Here is a 16953-nt window from a genome sequence, read left to right as displayed (position 1 = left end):
AGAAAGAAACAGACATCACTCCAGTACATACGCTGCCAGGGATTGAACTCAGGACCTCATGCTTGAGAGTCCTATGCTTTATCCACTGCACCACCTCCCGGACCACACAATAATGACCTTCTAACCTGCATTCAGAGTCCAAAGATGGTGTCTTTAAAGAAGTCCGGTGAGCTGATGATCTCACTCAGGACACTGAGGTGCTCCCTTCAGTGTTTCCCATAAACACTCAGTTCTCAGCATTTTGTGGGGTAATTGCACTGACCAGAAAAACCCACTAGTAACTGACAACATAGACTGAGTGTGGTCTTTGACAAGATTCTCTGGCAGAGTCTCTCTCTCTCTCTCTGTCACTATTTATAAAAAGGAAACACCGACAAAACCATGGAGTAAGAGGGGGAACAACTTCGCACAATTCCCACCACCGAACTTCCATATACATCCCCTCCACTGATAGCTTTCCTATTATTTTTTTATTATTCCCTTTTGTTGCCCTTGTTGTTTTATTGTTGTAGTTATTGTTGTTGTTATTGGTATTGTCATTGCTAGATAGGACAGAGAGAAATGGAGAGAGGAGGGGAAGACAGAGAGGGGCAGAGAAAGACAGACACCTGCAGACCTGCTTCACCACCTGTGAATTGAACCCCCCCGCAGGTGGGGAGCCAGGGCTGGAACCGGGATCCTTACATTGGTCCTGGGGCTTCGTGCCACATGCACTTAACCTGCTGGGCTACCGCCTGACTCCCAGCTTTCCTATTCTTTAACCCTCTGGGAGCATGGACCCAGGGTCACTGTGGGATGCAGAAGGTGGAATGTCTGGCTTCTGTAGTTGCTTCCCCGCTGAACATGGGTGTTGACAGGTGGACCCATACTCCCAGCCTGTCTCTCTCTTTCCCTAGTGGGGCAGGGCTCTGGGGAAGTGGGGCTCGAGGACACAGTGGTGGGGTTGTCTGTCCAGGGAAGTCTGGTCGGCATCATGCTGGCATCAGGAACCTGGTGGCTGAAAACAGTCTCTCTTTTAAAGGTGGCTGTGACTTCAAAGTTAGGTGAGCGTTCCAGGCTTCTCTCAAGGAGCTGCGAGTCACCTTGTCAAATCAGAGGGGCTTGTGTCCCACTGAATTATTGATTTTGAATGAAGCTAGGCAGCAAGTACAATATGAGTTCGACTTGAGTGCTGACAGTGATTTTTTATTTTCTGAATTTTTCCATTGGCACTGACCATCCTCCCAGCACTCTCACCAGCCAGCCCATTAAAACTGATTAACAAAAACAATGTTTGCGAAAAAGAGTCAACCACAGGGTAATCAAATGCATTTTTTTTTTCTAAAACATTTCCCTGGCTTTAAGTACATAATGTCAAGTTGGCAAAAATAACCCATCCCTTTGTCCGGCCTATAAACTGAGAAGAAAATTAAATCCAGAATTGTTTGTTTCTTGTTCGTGTTCTCAGGGTGTGAAATGCTTCTTTTCAATCCTTCAAAATCCTTGTCACTTCCATAATGCAAAAAAAAAAAAAAAGACCCTCGTTCTGATTTAAACCAAGAAATTATGTTTTCCTGAGTAGAATGGCAATTTCCTCTGTAAGAATTGAGATGCTGAGGTTTTCACATTAAAAAAAAAGTCTTTGAGAATATAACGCCTTTGCTCTACTTTGGACAGTATTTTCCTAGAGAAAGAGTTTACCAGACCTTGAAAAATGTGAAGAGAGAAAGGAGAAAATTCTAACAATAGGCTTCCTCTCTTTCTCTCTCTCTCTACCTCCTCTTCCCTCTCAATTTTTCCATCTCTATGCAAAAATAAATTAATAAAATAAAATAAACTGTACTTGATGCTGGGAAGATAACTCATCTGTGAGGCACCTGTTTAAAGATCCAGCGTGGTTGTTGCTCTAGCCTCTCTCACTCAGTGTGAAACTCCATTGACTATGAACTAAGCAAAAACAATCCAATAAAGCAATCTGACTTGGTAAGAAGAGTAAACTTGAGGCCCTGGTTTGCCAAGAGAGACTACAATACAGTGTGGTCTGGGAGATAAAGCATTGAATTCTCAAGTAGGAGGTCCTGAGTTCAATCCCCAGCGGCACATGTACCAGAGTGATGTCTGGTTCTTTCTCTCTCTCTTTCTCCTCCTATCTTTCTCATAAATAAATAAAATCTTTTAAAAAAGAAGAAGAAAGTATGCTACTTTGTATCTTGCTTTTACAAGATACTGCCTTATACTAAAACAGACACTTGAAAAGTAAGCAACTTGGGGTCTGGGAGGTGGCGCAGTGTTGGGAGTACAGGACCTGCATGCCATGCCTCAGAGACCCCAGGCTGAATTCTTGGCACTGCCATAGGCCAGAATGAATGAGTTTTCTAGTCTGTATCTCTTTCTCTCGTTAAAGAATAATAAGAGGTGGGGGTAGAGTATAATGGTTACACAGAGGGCTCTCATGCCTGAGGCTCTAAAGTCTCAGGTTCAATCCTCAGCACCACCATAAATAAATAAGCCTGAGTTGAGCGGTGCTCTGGTCTTTCCCTCTGAATGTCTCTTTCTCATTAAAAGATTAAAAATATAGTTTAAACATATTTTTAGAAAAATGGGGAGGGGGGCTGGGGAGACAGCATAATGCTTATGCAAAAAAAGATTTTCATGCTGAAGCTCCCGGATTCCAGGTTCAATTCCCAGGACTAGCATAAACCGGAGCTGAGCAGTACTCTGATCTGTATGTGTGTCTGTGTATTTCTCATTAACATATTATAAATAAAACATATGGTAAAATAAATAATAACACCTCCTGAAGGGAAGGTTCTCCCCCCCAATCTTTTAAATATCATAGAACACGCTGAGGACACAGAAAAGCCAAACTTCACACAGTGCTGCCCAGGTGTCTCAAGTCTTTAAAACAATCTCATCAACTGTGGCATACATAAACAAACAAACAAACAAAAAAAAACACCTTTAAGAATGCACTGGACCCAAAACTTTTTGCATTGAGTATAAAATGGGCTAGGGAGATAGCACAATAGTTATGCAAAAAAAAAAAAAAAAAAAGCCTTTCATGCCTGAGGTACCAAAGGTCCCAGCTTCAGTCCCCAGCACCTCCATATACCAGAGCTGAACTGTACTCTGGAAAAGGGGGTGGGGTGAGGGGGAGAAAAAGGCAGAAAAGTAAAATAATATAGTCCAGGGGCTAACAAGATAGCTCGTCTGGAGAGTGTTGCTGCTGTCATCCTCACAATCTTGGCTTCAGCCCAGCTTCCACTGAACTTTGGGAAGCTTTGGTGCTGTGGTATCTTTCCCTGTTTCTCTCTTTCTATTTGGGGGGAAAAAATAACCTTGGAGCAGTGAGGCTCCAACACCAGCAACAACAAACAATTGTAACTTAAATGATCAACCCTATGAAAAAAAGACTTTAGTTACTATGGACTGATTTTCAAATTTCTGTGCTTCACTTTCTGCTCTGAGAATATTAATACCCAATGTTTTGGTTTTGAAAAACAATGCAGTTGGCTAAAGAAGAGAGCTGTCTCTCCATTTGGTTTTGGTTTGGCCTTTGGTTATTTCTGTTTGTGTTTTCTAATTTGGCTGATTATAGTGCTCTGGCCAGGCCTGTTCTCTGTGTCCAACAGATTTTAAGAAGACAGAGTTATGGAGGCCTTTATTGTCCGTCTTTATAGAACTTCACAGAGAAAGAAACAGTAAGGTAGAGGCTGAAGAGGGATGCAAAACAGAGTATCAAGCCAGTAGTCTCAGCCTCAGAGAAAGATCTGGAACATGACAAGGGTGGCCATCCAGATACTTTAGCGTGAGTTTTACAAAACTCCTTCATTTTCCAAGGAATAGTCAGTTGGCATTTTGTCTGAAAGACGCAGCAGTGGGATAGATATGAGTCACAAACAAGTGGCCAAATAAAGGCAGTCTGCTGGGTAAATAGCAGAACGGGGTCTTCATACATTTTTACTGGAAGTCAGAGGAACAGTAGAGGAGAAGAAGAGGCCAAGCTAAAGGGACTCTGCAATTCAAGTGGAGTGAGTGGAGTGAGGGTCCTGAAAGGAGAAAGGGCCTCTCGGATAAGACTAACAGACATCACGTATTTAGAGACTTGAAAAAGAATCAGTGAGCAGTTTAGGGAGGGTTGGGCCAGTCTCTGGAGATGATGCCATAAAGTCTGGCCAGGGTCAGAGAAGGAAGAGGCTGCGACCTCAGGCTCAGTGCTGCCTTGCTCCACCAGACAAAGCTGAGCTGCTGACGAACTGAGACTGGCCTTGGCAAAATGAGCAAACACAGAACTGTGGTGATGTTGGAACCAAGTGGATGGGATCTAGCGAGGAGATTCCGGCGGGACTGAGGGAGGGGAGGGGGGAAGGGGAGAAGGGAAGAGGGAGAACACTGTTGAGAGTTGGCAGTGATAACTAAAACCACAGAGGAGAGCTTTTATTCAAGGCAGCCCAACTTGGTGGCAGGACAAAGACAGTGCGGGTATGTAGGAATAGCCAAATATTGGTTGGGATGTTTAGATATTGATTGATTATGTAACCTTTCGCCGGAGCACTGCTCAGCTCTGGCTTATGGTTGGTGCTGGGGTTGAACCTGGGACCTCAAAACCTCAGCAAGGAAAGTCTTTTTGCAGAACCCTTCTGCTATCTCCCTAGTCCTAGTTATTTAGGACTATGAGACATGATAGCTCTGTGGACCTCCAAAGGCCCAGGCCAAAGAAAACAAGGGAGCCGGCCAGGGAAATACAAGTTTCCACTTGGGGAACACGGAGGAACTCATGATAATGTAGTGAAAACTCTAAGTTAGTATAGGTCGAGGCTCTTAAGTAGAAACAGGGTTAATGATCTGCACTCACTCATCAATAAGCTGTTGGAAAAGTACAAGCTCATCCAGCAAACACTGGCAGATTATCACTGTGAGCTAGGAAGGCAGAGAACTGAGGAATAGAGCAATGGACAGACTAGACCCCATCCCCATGAAGCTTAGGGTTCCCTAGAGGGTGCCAGGAATCTGAATATCTGATATATACTAAGCATCAAGTCCCCATCCAAACCTTTACTTGACTGATGCCATTTATAATCCTTGCCACTTGAATAAGTACTACTGAGCTAGGGGAAACGGTGTAATGGTTATAAAAGAGGCTTACCTGGGGCTTTAAGGTCCCAGATTCAATGGCCAGCATCACCACAAACCAGGACTGAGCAATGTTCAGATAAAAAAAGAGAGAAGACTCAGTCTGCGTTTTAAAAAACTTCGAGACATACACTTTTTAAAACACAGACTGAGTCTTTTTAATATATAGGCTGTGTATTTGATATGCGGACTCTCTCAAAAGCCTAGACCAAGTAGATCAGAAGCAACCAATAGCACAGCTATATACAAGATACTGGGTACTGTACAGCAAACCCTAACAAAAGGACTTTTCAAAGTTAACCCAATTGTTGTTTTCGACAGGTTATGTTGTTTTCAATGGACTGGCTTCATGAGCGGGTAACAGATGACCAGGGACTCATGGTTGAGCTGTAGGCAGTATCTCTTTATTCATGCAGGACGCAGCACAATCTAAGAGGAGCTAAGTTAAACTCAAAGTACAGTACTGTAAAACTCACAATGTTGTCTTTATATATAATTGCCAAGTAAGGTGGAAACAGGATGTGACATAGAGAGGGTGGAGAGAAAAGTGACTGGTGAAAATCAGAGTGTGACAAAGAGGGGATCAGGGTGTGACAAGGAGAGGGGGTGGAGCAAAAACATATCATGAAACAGTGGGGATTGAACCAATGCCCTGGAGGGAGGTGCTTGTTAATAGCGGTTATGTAAATAGAATGAAGTGGTTATGTAAATAGAATAGTGTTAAGCAGGGGGGATTTAAACCAAATGAAACAGAAGGAGTCTCATGCATACCAACACCCAATGACCAAATAATGTGATGATAACATTAACTATCCATTGTCTTTTTGAACCCTAAAACAGCAGGAACCTCACATCTCCACTATAGAGCCTCTATTTCCCCCAGTCCTGGAACCCTTGGATAGGGCCCACTTTCCCGTATGCCTCTCCCAATCCATATCAAATAATATTGCATCTGCCGATCACAACCTAATCAACACAACGATTGCCACCTCAACATGCTTCACCTCAGACTGTGTCCAGAGACTTCACGTGTGGAATGACAACCCTTCAGCTTCATTACTCGGGTGAGACCTTTCCTTTCATAGTATACTCTAATTCCATCTCAGGTGGTTCACTTTCTAACAAAGTCCCATAACCTAGATATACACCAGTTTCTGTGAGAGAGAGCATATGTGCACACGTATCCATAAACTACTGCAAAATATATACCTGAAAGCAGAAGTGCACTAGAGTTTGCAGTGAGTACCTCCCTAACACTTCCTCTCCACTATTCCAAGCTTGGGCCCATGATTGCTCAACAATTTGTTTGGCTTCGTATGTTAACTCTCTTTTCAGTCACCAGGTTCCAGATGTCATCAGGATGCTAGCCAGGCTTCCCTGGACTGAAGACCCCACCAATGTGTCCTGGAGCTCTGCTTCCCCAGAGACCCACCCTACTAGGGAAAGAGAGAGGCAGACTGGGAGTATGGACCCACCAGTCAACGCCCATGTTCAGCGGGGAAGCAATTACAGAAGCCAGACCTTCCACCTTCTGCAGCCCACAATGACCCTGGGTCCATGCTCCCAGAGGGATAGAGAATGGGAAAGCTATCAGGGGAGGGGATGGGATATGGAGATTGGGTGGTGGGAATTGTGTAGAATTGTACCCCTCCTACCCTATGGTTTTGTTAATTTATCCTTTCTTAAATAAATAAAAAAAATTTTTTTAAAGAGAATAATTGGTATATTGCACCAAAGTAAAAGACTCTGGGTTGGGGGGGGGGGGAGCCCAGGTCCTGGAAAAGGACGACAGAAGACCTAGTGGGGGCTGTATTGTTACGTGGAAAACTGAGAAATGTTATGCATGTACAAACTATTGTATTTACTGTTGACTGTCACACATTAATTCCCCAGTAAAGGAAAAAAAAAAAAAAAAGAAAATAGATGACCAACAGGACAGACCAAGCAAAAAAAGAGAGACAGAGAGAGAGAAGGAGGCCCAGTGAAAGTTTCACGAGGGGTGAAGCAGGGCTGCAGGTCTCTCTCTCCCTGTCACCCCCTTCCCTCTCAATTTCTGGCTGTCTCGATCCAAAAAACAAATATAAATAATAAACTAAAAAAGAGAGAGAGAGAAGGAGAAGAAGAGGAAGAAGTAGGGACAAATATCCCCATTTTATAGAAGCAGGCTAAGTGAAGTAAGTCAAGTAACCTGCCTAGGAAAAACCAAACCCAGAGGAAGTATCCTGGAGGCGACCCTAAGCGGAGAATACAACAGAGCCTTCCAGGAAAGACACAGAAAGCTAGGACTTTACCAATAGCATCAACCAGTTCCCCTTCTTTCTAGTGAACTAGATGTTGAAATCTGTCTCTGTGCCCCCTAACTGTAGATGGTCTTCTGAAAGCTCATGGTCACTCTCTTTCTAGATGTGATACAGCAATAAATAAAAAAATAAATAGGCATTTGCAAGGGATTTACTAAAGTCTAATTTCTTTTTTTATTTTTTTTTTGAAGATTTTATTTATTTATTAATGAGAAACAGAGGAGGAGAGAGAAAGAGCCAGACATCACTCTGGTACATATGCTGCCAGGGATTGAACTCAGGACCTCATGCTTGAGAGTCTGATGCTTTATCCACCGCGCCACCTCCCAGACCACTTATTTTTTTATATTTATATTTATATTTATTTCCCTTTTGTTGCCCTTGGTTTTTATTATTATTGTAGTTATTATTGTTGTTGTTATTGATGTCATTGTTGGGTAGGATAGAGAGAAATGGAGAGAGGAGGGGAAGACAGAGAGGGGGAGAGAAAGATAGACACCTGCAGACCTGCTTCACCACTTGTGAAGTGACTCCCCTGCAGGTGGGGAGCCGGGGACTCGAAGCAGGATCCTTACATCGGTCCTGGGGCTTCGTGCCACCTGCCCTTAACCTGCTGCACTACCGTCCGACTTCCTAATTTCTTTTTTTTTTTTTAAGAGAGGGAGGGAGGAAGAGAGAGAGAAACTTCTCCACCATTTTATGTGGTTCCAGGGGTAAAAACAAAAAAAAAAAAACCACAAGGCCTCACATATACAAAATATACATGCTTCCCTGAAATGTTTTCTTTTTTTAAGTAGAGGTGTTGGTTGGCTGGAGCATGTATGTATGACTGTACTTTAGTGAGAGAGAAGGAGAGAGGGGGACAAAGAGAAATTGAAAGAGATCAGAGTCCTGCTCAGCTCTGGCTGATGGTGGTGCTGGAGATTGAACCTGGGACCTCAGAACGTCAGGCAGGAAAGTCTTTTGCAGAACCATTTTAAGATCTCCCCAGTCCAGGCCTGCTTTCTTCCCACCTCCCTCAGGTCTGTTTTCTTCATCTGCACACAAGACTGAGGTTAAAAAAAAAAAAAAAAAAAAAGACTGCAGTTCCTAATGATATGGAGTGAAAGTTTTGCTATCTTGTGAAAGTTGAAGGCCTTCCTCTGTCATTTATCAGCAGAAATTTAACTTCCATGCATTTTTGTGGGAGTATTTCAAGCCATCCTTTGCATTAATCTTTTTAAAAAATTAAATAAGAGGCAGGGGTTCTTGAGTCCCACAGCAGTTTAACACAGAGAGTTGAGACTTCCAAATACACGTGTCCAAGCCTGGTGCCCAGTCCTGGGCTCAGAGTCCGTCTCTCAAAAATTTCATGCAGCCTCTTCAATCCATCACACCTCTCGAGGGCTCTGCATGAATCCTTGAGCACTAATAGTCTCCACACATCTTCTGCCAAGTAATGCAGTTGTGCGGGGGGGGGGGGGGGGGGGTGGGGGGGGGATCTATTTTATAATTCCAAGGTCATTCATAATTAACTTCCACACCACAAAACTTGTAATATCAGTTTGCTGAAATAAAGTCACCAGTGCTTAATTCTTTAAAGGGTGTCTTCTAGTATTATTATTTTAGAGTACGATTTAGTCATCAAAGCTTCACTCAGCCTCATGTTTATAAATTATATAGGGCAGGGATTTCCCTCTTCTGGACCTACCTGTTCTGAAGACAGGGAGGGTCATAACCCTGTTGTCACAAGAGGTACCTTGCATTGAAAGGCAATGATTTGTGAACTTGAAGTTTGTTTCTTAGCCCTTCAGAAAACTCAGTTGCAATCAGAGGAACCACCAGATAGTTGCCTGCCACAAAGACCACACCGGTCTTCTTCCTTCAGTAGGCTTTGTAGAAACTACAACTTCACCTTTTTCAATTGAGTTTCAGAATCTTGTCTGGAGCAGGGGTAGTTAGCATAATGGTTATGCAAAGAGTCTCTCACACCTAAAGCACCAGAGTCCCAGGTTCAGTCCCCCATACTGCCGTGCACCAGACCTGAGCAATGTCTGGCAAAAAACAAAACAAAAACAAATAAACAAAAAAGTATTTTGTCTGGATTATAAGACATAGTAGTGGCTTTCCAATTCATCTGTGTAATTTTTTTTTCATTGCAGTGGCTACTTTTTCTTTCTTTTCCTTGAAGGGTAAAAGCCTTCGATAAATAAAAGTGGAGTAAAAAAAAAAGAAAGAAAGAAAATTAATAATCTCACGGCAACCTAAGTGGGAAATTCCAAATCCAAGCTTGTATGTTTACAAAAGAAGGGTGATAGCTCCAGTCAGAGTTCACCCCAGTTCTGTGGGGTCTAGGCATCTGGACCTTGGAACAAGAAAGGTAGGTCACTTCCAGGCCATCCTCAGATCCCAGCATCTGAAGGGTGAGGGTGGCACCTTTTTAAAAAATAAAAATAAAAATAAAGGGCAGTATTTTCAAAGTTCAAGTAACAAGACCTCCTACTGGGCGGGGTTGACACCCTCCAGGCCCAAAGAGAGAATCCAGTTTTCTCTGCCAAAGCAGCACCCCCCCCCCGCCCCAACTCCCAGCCGCCAGCCCTCAAAGGCCTCATCCAAGCCCGGCAGGAGAATGGAAGTTGTCTTCAGGTACCTTCAGCTCGGGCCCTAGAGGGATTCCTGGTGTTGGCAAGGAGGACTCAGTGGGATTCCTTTGGAGCAAGACACAAGCATTCCAAGAATGTTTTTGCGGTAGGCAAGGGGTGAGGAAAAAGGAGAAGGAGAAGGAGAAGGAGAAGGAGAAGGAGAAGGAGAAGGAGAAGGAGAAGGAGAAGGAGAGAAGAAAGGAAGAAAGGAAGAAAGAAAGAAAGAAAAGAAAAGAAAGGAGGAAAGAAAGAAAGAAAGAAAAGAAAAGAAAAGAAAGGAGGAAAGAAAGAAAACAAATATGGGGGGGCGGTTAATAGGTGCCAGATTTTGAGGCTCAGACAGGTGACCATGTAAAAGCCAAGACAGCTAGGACTTCATAAGGGTGAGCACACACTCGGCTCAAATTCCCACCCCTCCCAGCCCACCTCCCAGCCTCCTTCTCCGCCCAGGGCTCCGTGGAGGAGAGAGAGGGCGGGGCCCGGCTCTCCCGCGCTTGCATCCAAACCAAACACCTCACAAGCCTACGTTTTAGCAAGCAATACAGAACACCACTCACGTTAAAAAAAAAAAAAAAAAAAAAAAAGGCACTGTTTGCAGAGATGAGGGCCAAAAACATTTCCCGGCTGGAAAATTACTGATCACACAAACTAAGGGGGGTGGGGGTAGGCAGAGGGGCGGGAACAGGCCTGCAAGGCGGCCACGGCCAGCGCCGCTTCCTCTTTTCTGCCCGGGGGGCAGGGGCGGCGGCCGCCCCCAGCTCGGAAACCCGGGTCCCAGGGCTTTGCGCCACTTCCTGTCATTTTAATCATTTTCCAAATCCGACGTAAGGTGGGCTTGGAGGCTCCTCGGAGCCCGACAAGAAGGGGAGAGACTTGTTGTTGGACCCTCACCTCGCCACTTCCCCCTCTCTGGGACTCGTCTGCTTTTATTTATTTTTGAATAGGTTCATTGATTCATTACTGGACAGAGACAGAGAGAACTTGAGAGCGGAGGGAGGGGGAGAGGGAGAGAGACAGCGAGACACCTGCAGCCCCTGCTTCTCCACTTGGGAAGCTTTTCCCCCCTGCAGGAGGGGACCAGGGGCCTTGAACGCGCGTCCTCGCGCGCTGTCATGTGAGCGCTTAACCAGGTGCGCCACCGCCTGGTTCCAGGAACTGTTTTCTCATCCATAAAGTGGCCCGGAGACTGCGTGGCTCGCCAGCTGCTCTGAGAGCCCCTGGCTGAGAGGGGGTCCCCGCGCCAAGCACCCCCTTTTCTTCCCCCACCCCCCGCCCCCACTAGAGGAACAAGCGGGAGCTTTCACTCCCTCCGCTCGGCGACCGATCCAAACCACCAGGCGATTCCCACTGGCGCCCCGCCTCGCCTTTGGCAGGAGAGGCGCCCCCTCCCCGCCCCGCCCCGCCCCGCCCCGGCACCTGCCCCCCGAGCGCGGTGTCCCCTCCAGCCGCGCCTGGCACCGAGGCCGAGCGGCGTGCGAGGCCGGCCGGGCGCCCGCGGGCTGAGAACCGCGGCTCCTGCGCGCACGGGGCGGGAGGGCCGGGCCGGGCCGGGTGAGTCACCGGGCGGGCGATCGCGCCGTCGGTGCGCGCACGGTGCAGGGCGCAGAGGGGCGCACCCCCCCCGGCCCTGCCCTGCCCGGCCCTCCGCCGCTGCAGCCCGCCCGGCCGGGGCCTCCCCACCCACCCCGCCGTGGGCCCCGGCGAGCGGCCCCGGAACCCCGACTGGGGCGGCCGGCGTCAGCCAGGCTCCAGCGCGCCAGCTGCCCGGCTGGCGTCACGGCCCCCGGCCCCGCCCCGCCCCGCCCCGCCCGCGCCCCCGCCCCCACGTGCGCCCCAGTTTGTTTATCCAGCTGCCGTGGCAACGCGGGGGGGCGGGGAGAAGAAAGGGAGGGCGGGGCCTGGCGGCGGGCCCGGAGCTCGGCGGGCAGGAGGCGGGGAGCGGCGGGGCGAGAAGTTATAAGTAGGCAGCGCGCGGCGGCCGCCGCACTTCCCCGGCCCGAGAGCGCGAGCGCGGCTGCGGGCGCGCGGGGAGCAGAGGCGGCGGCGGGCGGCGGGCGGCACCGGGAGCCGCCAAGGGCCCCTCCCCGCGCCTCCGGCCCCCACCCGCCCACCCGGGCACCCACCTATCCGCCCGCGCCCGCGCCCATGGCCGCGCGCGCCCCGCGCAGCCCCCCGGACTCCGCGCTCCACGCCGCCGCCCAGCCCGCAGCCCCGCGCCGCCGCGGCCAGTCTCACCTGGCGGCGCCGCCCGCCCGCCACCCCGGCCCCGGCCCCGGCCACGGCCCCGGCCCCAGCGACAGCGACCGCGGCGGGGGACACAGCTGAGCCGCCCAGCCCGGCCCGGCCCGGCCCGGCCCGGCCCAGCCGGAGCGCAGAGCGCGGCCGCCGGACCTGCCGACTCTCCGTGTGCTTGGCTCGTCTCTGGTTTCTGGACTGACTGTACAACTTTTCTAACAACTTTTCGTCTGCAGAGGAACTTTTCCAAAAGAAAATAAAAACTGAGAAAGGGCATCTTCCACTATTGCTATTCAATCCAGAGGAGAATCTCGAGCGATTTGGGGTCTTTTTTTTTTTTTTTTCTTATTTGTTGGCTTTTGGGGGGTTTGGGGACCCCCGACTGCTTCGGACTCCCGAGGACCTTCTAGGCTCCCCCCACATTAATGAGGTGAGTGCAGCAGTGGGCGCGGGAAGGAGGGTGGCTGTCGGCGGGGGAGAGCGGGGGCCCCGCGGCTTCTGACTCGCGCCCGCCCCCCCCACCCGACCCTCCCCCGCAGGCAGCCACCTGGCGAGTCTGACATGGCTGTCAGCGACGCTCTGCTCCCGTCCTTCTCCACCTTCGCATCCGGCCCGGCGGGAAGGGAGAAGGCACTGCGTCCAGCAGGTGCCCCGAATAACGTGAGTGTTGTCCCGGGGCCCCGGGGCGGCGCGAGAAAGGCGCGGGGGGCGCGGGGGGCTCCCTGTGCCGCTGGGGGCGGCGGCCCCCGCACCCAGGGCCGGGCAGTCCGCGCGGGAGGCCCGCACACGTCCCCTAGCGGGCGGCCGGGAGGCGGCCGGGTCCCGGCGAGCTGGGCGCGTAGGCGGCGGCGCGGTGTCCCGAGCGAGCGCCCCCGGGGGACCTGGCCGGGCGCATCCCGACACCCTCGGGTGCAGCGAGCACCGCCTCCTCTCGAACCCAGGGAGGCGGGGAGGGGGACGAGACACGCGGGTGGAGCCCGCGGCCGGTCGGCTCGGGAATGCCTGCCGGGTGGTGGCAGCCGCGCTGACCGGCCCGGTCCTGTCCACCCCCGTAGCGCTGGCGGGAGGAGCTCTCCCACATGAAGCGCCTGCCCCCCGTGCTCCCCGGCCGCCCCTACGACCTGGCGGCCACCGTGGTCGGCGAGCTGGACGGCGGAGCAGCGGGCACGGCCTGCGGCGGCGCCGGCAACCCGGCTCTCCTGCCCCGGAGGGAGACGGAGGAGTTCAACGACCTCCTGGACCTGGACTTCATCCTCTCCAACTCGCTGTCCCATCAGGAGCCGGTGGCGGCCACGGTGTCGTCGTCGGCGTCCGCCTCGTCGTCGTCGTCCCCGGCGAGCAGCGGGCCGGCCAGCGCGCCGTCCACCTGCAGCTTCAGCTACCCCATGCGGGCGGGGGGCGAGCCGGGCGGCGGCCTCCTGTACGGCCGGGAGTCCGCGCCCCCGCCCAGCGCCCCCTTCAACCTGGCGGACATCAACGACGTGAGCCCTTCGGGGGGCTTCGTGGCCGAGCTGCTGCGGCCCGAGCTGGACCCGGTGTACATCCCCCCGCAGCAGCCGGCGCCGCCAGGGGGCGGGCTGATGGGCAAGTTCGTGCTCAAGTCGTCCCTGAGCGGCCCGGGCAGCGAGTACGGCCCGTCGGTCATCGGCGGCGGCAAAGGCAGCCCGGACGGCAGCCACCCGGTGGTGGTGGCGCCCTACAGCGGGGGCCCCCCGCGGATATGCCCCAAGATCAAACAGGAGGCCGCCGTGTCCTCCTGCACCGTGGGCAGGCCCCTGGAGGCCCACCTGGGCACGGGACCCCCGCTCAGCAATGGACACCGGCCGCCCGCGCACGACTTCCCCTTGGGGCGACAGCTGCCCAGCAGGACTACCCCGACCCTGAGTGCTGAGGAGCTGCTGGGCGGCCGGGAGTGCCACCCTGCCCTGCCGCTGCCCCCCGGTTTCCATCCGCACCCGGGGCCCAACTACCCGCCCTTCCTGCCCGACCAGCTGCAGCCACAGGTCCCGCCGCCGCTGCACTACCAAGGTCCGCGCTGGGGGGTGGGGGTGGGGGTGGGGGGGTGACGATTTGGGGTGGCGAGTGTGCGGGTGCCAGCCCTCCGGGCTGCGGGAGGGAAGGATGGTGCTGACCCCCCACACACACCTTCTTCACCCCCTAGAGCTCATGCCACCGGGTTCCTGCATGCCCGAGGAGCCCAAACCAAAGAGGGGGAAGAGGTCGTGGCCCCGGAAAAGGACAGCCACGCACACCTGCGACTACGCGGGCTGCGGCAAGACCTACACAAAGAGTTCTCATCTCAAGGCGCACCTGCGGACCCACACGGGTAGGAGGGCAAGTGGGGAAGCCGGCCGGGGGTGCCAGCCACACTGGCGCGCTGGCCCGTGGGGTGTGGGGCGTATCTGCGCCATCTCCTGGATCACGGGAGAGTAGTTGGGCAAACCTGGCGCCTGCTTTTTGCCCAGGAGCCTTTTGCTGGGTGGATGGTATCAGTGCTTGAATGTGCAGTTTTGTTAGGTCTGTGGAAGGGAGATTCCGGGCTGCAGCAGGATTGAGCAGAATTCACCTTGTAATCAGGAAATTATACTTTTCAGTTCAAGAGCATCAGACGATCTTTTTCAGTTTCCCGTTTTTTTTTCTGGCTCATTTTCATTGTCTCCACCCCAGATTCACACACCCTCCCCGGTATCTTTAGCCCCGGTCTTAATTATTAAGTCCTGTTTAAATGGCAGGAACATCATTATTACAATTACTGAGATTCTGGTTTTTTTAAAAAAAAATCAGAGGATTTGGGCAGGGGGAGATAGCATAATGGCTATGCAAAGAGACTCTCGTGCCCGAGGCTCTAAAGTCTCAGGTTCAATCCCCTGTACCACCATAAGCCAAAGTTGAACAGTGCTCTGGTAATAAATAAATCAGTAAATCAGAATTTCCACGTCCGTGTAAGTGTGCCGGACCTGTGTTCATTTGGGTGCAGTTTTCATCATGACAGCGGAGATGCTAGTCCACACATCATCTCTTGTGACTTGTCATGGGAATGAGACATGAGCTCTTGGTTTGGTCTAGGAGAGACACCTTTGTAGGCATGGTTTGCAAATTCATTCCCAACCACTTAGACCTTGGCTCAAAATAATGGAAACATTGGGCTGGTTGCTTTAGGTGATACCTGTTTTCAGTGTGTGACTAATGTTCACTAGGAAAAAGGAGCAGAAAGAAAAGGGTGTGTGGTGTGCTCCCAGTGTAGGGGTCTGAAGTAGAAACCTTCCTGGACCTTTCAAGTGGGAGGTGACTTCTCAGGGTCGGCTTCACCCTGATCTTCAGTTTTTTAAAAACGGCCAAGCATCCTCATTACTTTGCAAGTCACTTGAGCGACTTCTGTCTCCATTTCACAGGTGAGAAGCCATACCACTGTGACTGGGACGGCTGCGGGTGGAAATTTGCCCGCTCAGACGAACTGACCAGGCACTACCGTAAACACACCGGGCACCGTCCCTTCCAGTGCCAGAAATGTGACCGGGCATTTTCCAGGTCGGACCACCTCGCCTTACACATGAAGAGGCACTTTTAGATCCCAGATAGTGGATATGACCCACACTGCCAGAAGAGAATTCAGTATTTTTTTTTTTTTTTTTTAACCTTTCACACTGTCTTTCCTGAGAGGGGAAGAGCCCAGCACTACAATCATGGTCAAGTTCCCAAGGAGAGCATTCGTGAATGGATAATCAGGAGACATGAAACCAAAAGAAATCAAAGAACAGGCGGGGGGGAAGTCTGTGACTGGATCTTCTATCATTCCAATTAATTCAGAATCCAACTTGAATATTCCTGGACTTACAAAACGCCAAGGGGAGGGGGGGGCGGTGACTGAAAGTTGTGGATATCAGGGTGTTTAATCAGATCCGTGAGACTGGGGAGGGAAGACCAGAATTCCCTGGAATTTTGTTGGTGCAATATGACTATTGCACCTTCTTTGCCTTCTAAAAGCCATTATTATATCAGAAGAAGAGGGAGAAATTCAGGTACAGAAAATGTGTTTTAAATAACTTAAAACGATGGTGCTTGGTGAGTCTTGGTTCTAAAGGTACCAAACACGGAAGCCAAAGTTCTCAAACTGCTGCATATTTTGACAAGGAAATCTATTTTTGTCTTCCGATCTACACTTATGACCTAAGTCAGGTAAATACACCTGGTTTACTTAAACAATTTTATGCAGACAGTCTGTTATGCACTGTGGTTTCAGATGTGCAATAATTTGTACAATTGTTTATTCCCAAGTATGCCTTAAGCAGAACAAATGTTTTTTTTTCTATATAGTTCCTTTGCCTTAATAAATATGTAATATAAATTTAAGCAAACTTCTATTTTGTATATTTGTAAACTACAACGTAAATGAACATTTTGTGGAGTTTGTATTTTGCATACTCAAGGTAAGAATTAAGTTTTAAATAAACCTATAATATTTTATCTGAACACTGTTTTTGTTTGGTTTTCTCCAGTTTAAACATAGATAGGGCATATGGAAAAACAACAAATCAGCCAGACTTTATCTCAACACAGATTAAAAGAGAGCTGTTTTATAATAAGTAGGTTAGAACGTATTTTATAAATACATATTTACAGTTTTGGAGGGCTCCAAGTTTTGAATACTGAAGATAAATTTACCTGGTATGTGTCGTTGCTTCCAA

The 16953-nt window shown here is 50.2% G+C and overlaps 1 protein-coding gene across 1 annotated transcript; it reads left to right on the top strand.

Moving 5' to 3' along the window:
* The first annotated feature begins 12552 nt into the window (after positions 1-12552).
* On the top strand, positions 12553-16738 carry KLF4 (KLF transcription factor 4). The gene is made up of 5 exons (XM_007516162.3): positions 12553-12698; positions 12808-12928; positions 13324-14296; positions 14430-14594; positions 15661-16738. The coding sequence occupies exons 1-5, from the start codon at positions 12694-12696 to the stop codon at positions 15834-15836; spliced, it is 1440 nt and encodes a 479-aa protein (XP_007516224.2). The 5' UTR covers positions 12553-12693; the 3' UTR covers positions 15837-16738.
* Positions 16739-16953: the final 215 nt, after the last annotated feature.

The sequence above is a fragment of the Erinaceus europaeus genome, chromosome 10, assembly GCF_950295315.1.
Source record: "Erinaceus europaeus chromosome 10, mEriEur2.1, whole genome shotgun sequence".
NCBI classification, from domain to species: Eukaryota; Metazoa; Chordata; class Mammalia; order Eulipotyphla; family Erinaceidae; genus Erinaceus; species Erinaceus europaeus.
The sequence above is the reverse complement of the archived record's forward strand: the minus strand, read 5'-3'. Positions and strand labels throughout refer to the sequence as shown.

Coding starts and splice junctions, on each gene's coding strand:
- KLF4 (XM_007516162.3), top strand. Junction 14,297..14,429: donor GCCGCCGCTGCACTACCAAG/GTCCGCGCTGGG, acceptor TTCACCCCCTAG/AGCTCATGCCACCGGGTTCC. Junction 14,595..15,660: donor GCACCTGCGGACCCACACGG/GTAGGAGGGCAA, acceptor TCCATTTCACAG/GTGAGAAGCCATACCACTGT.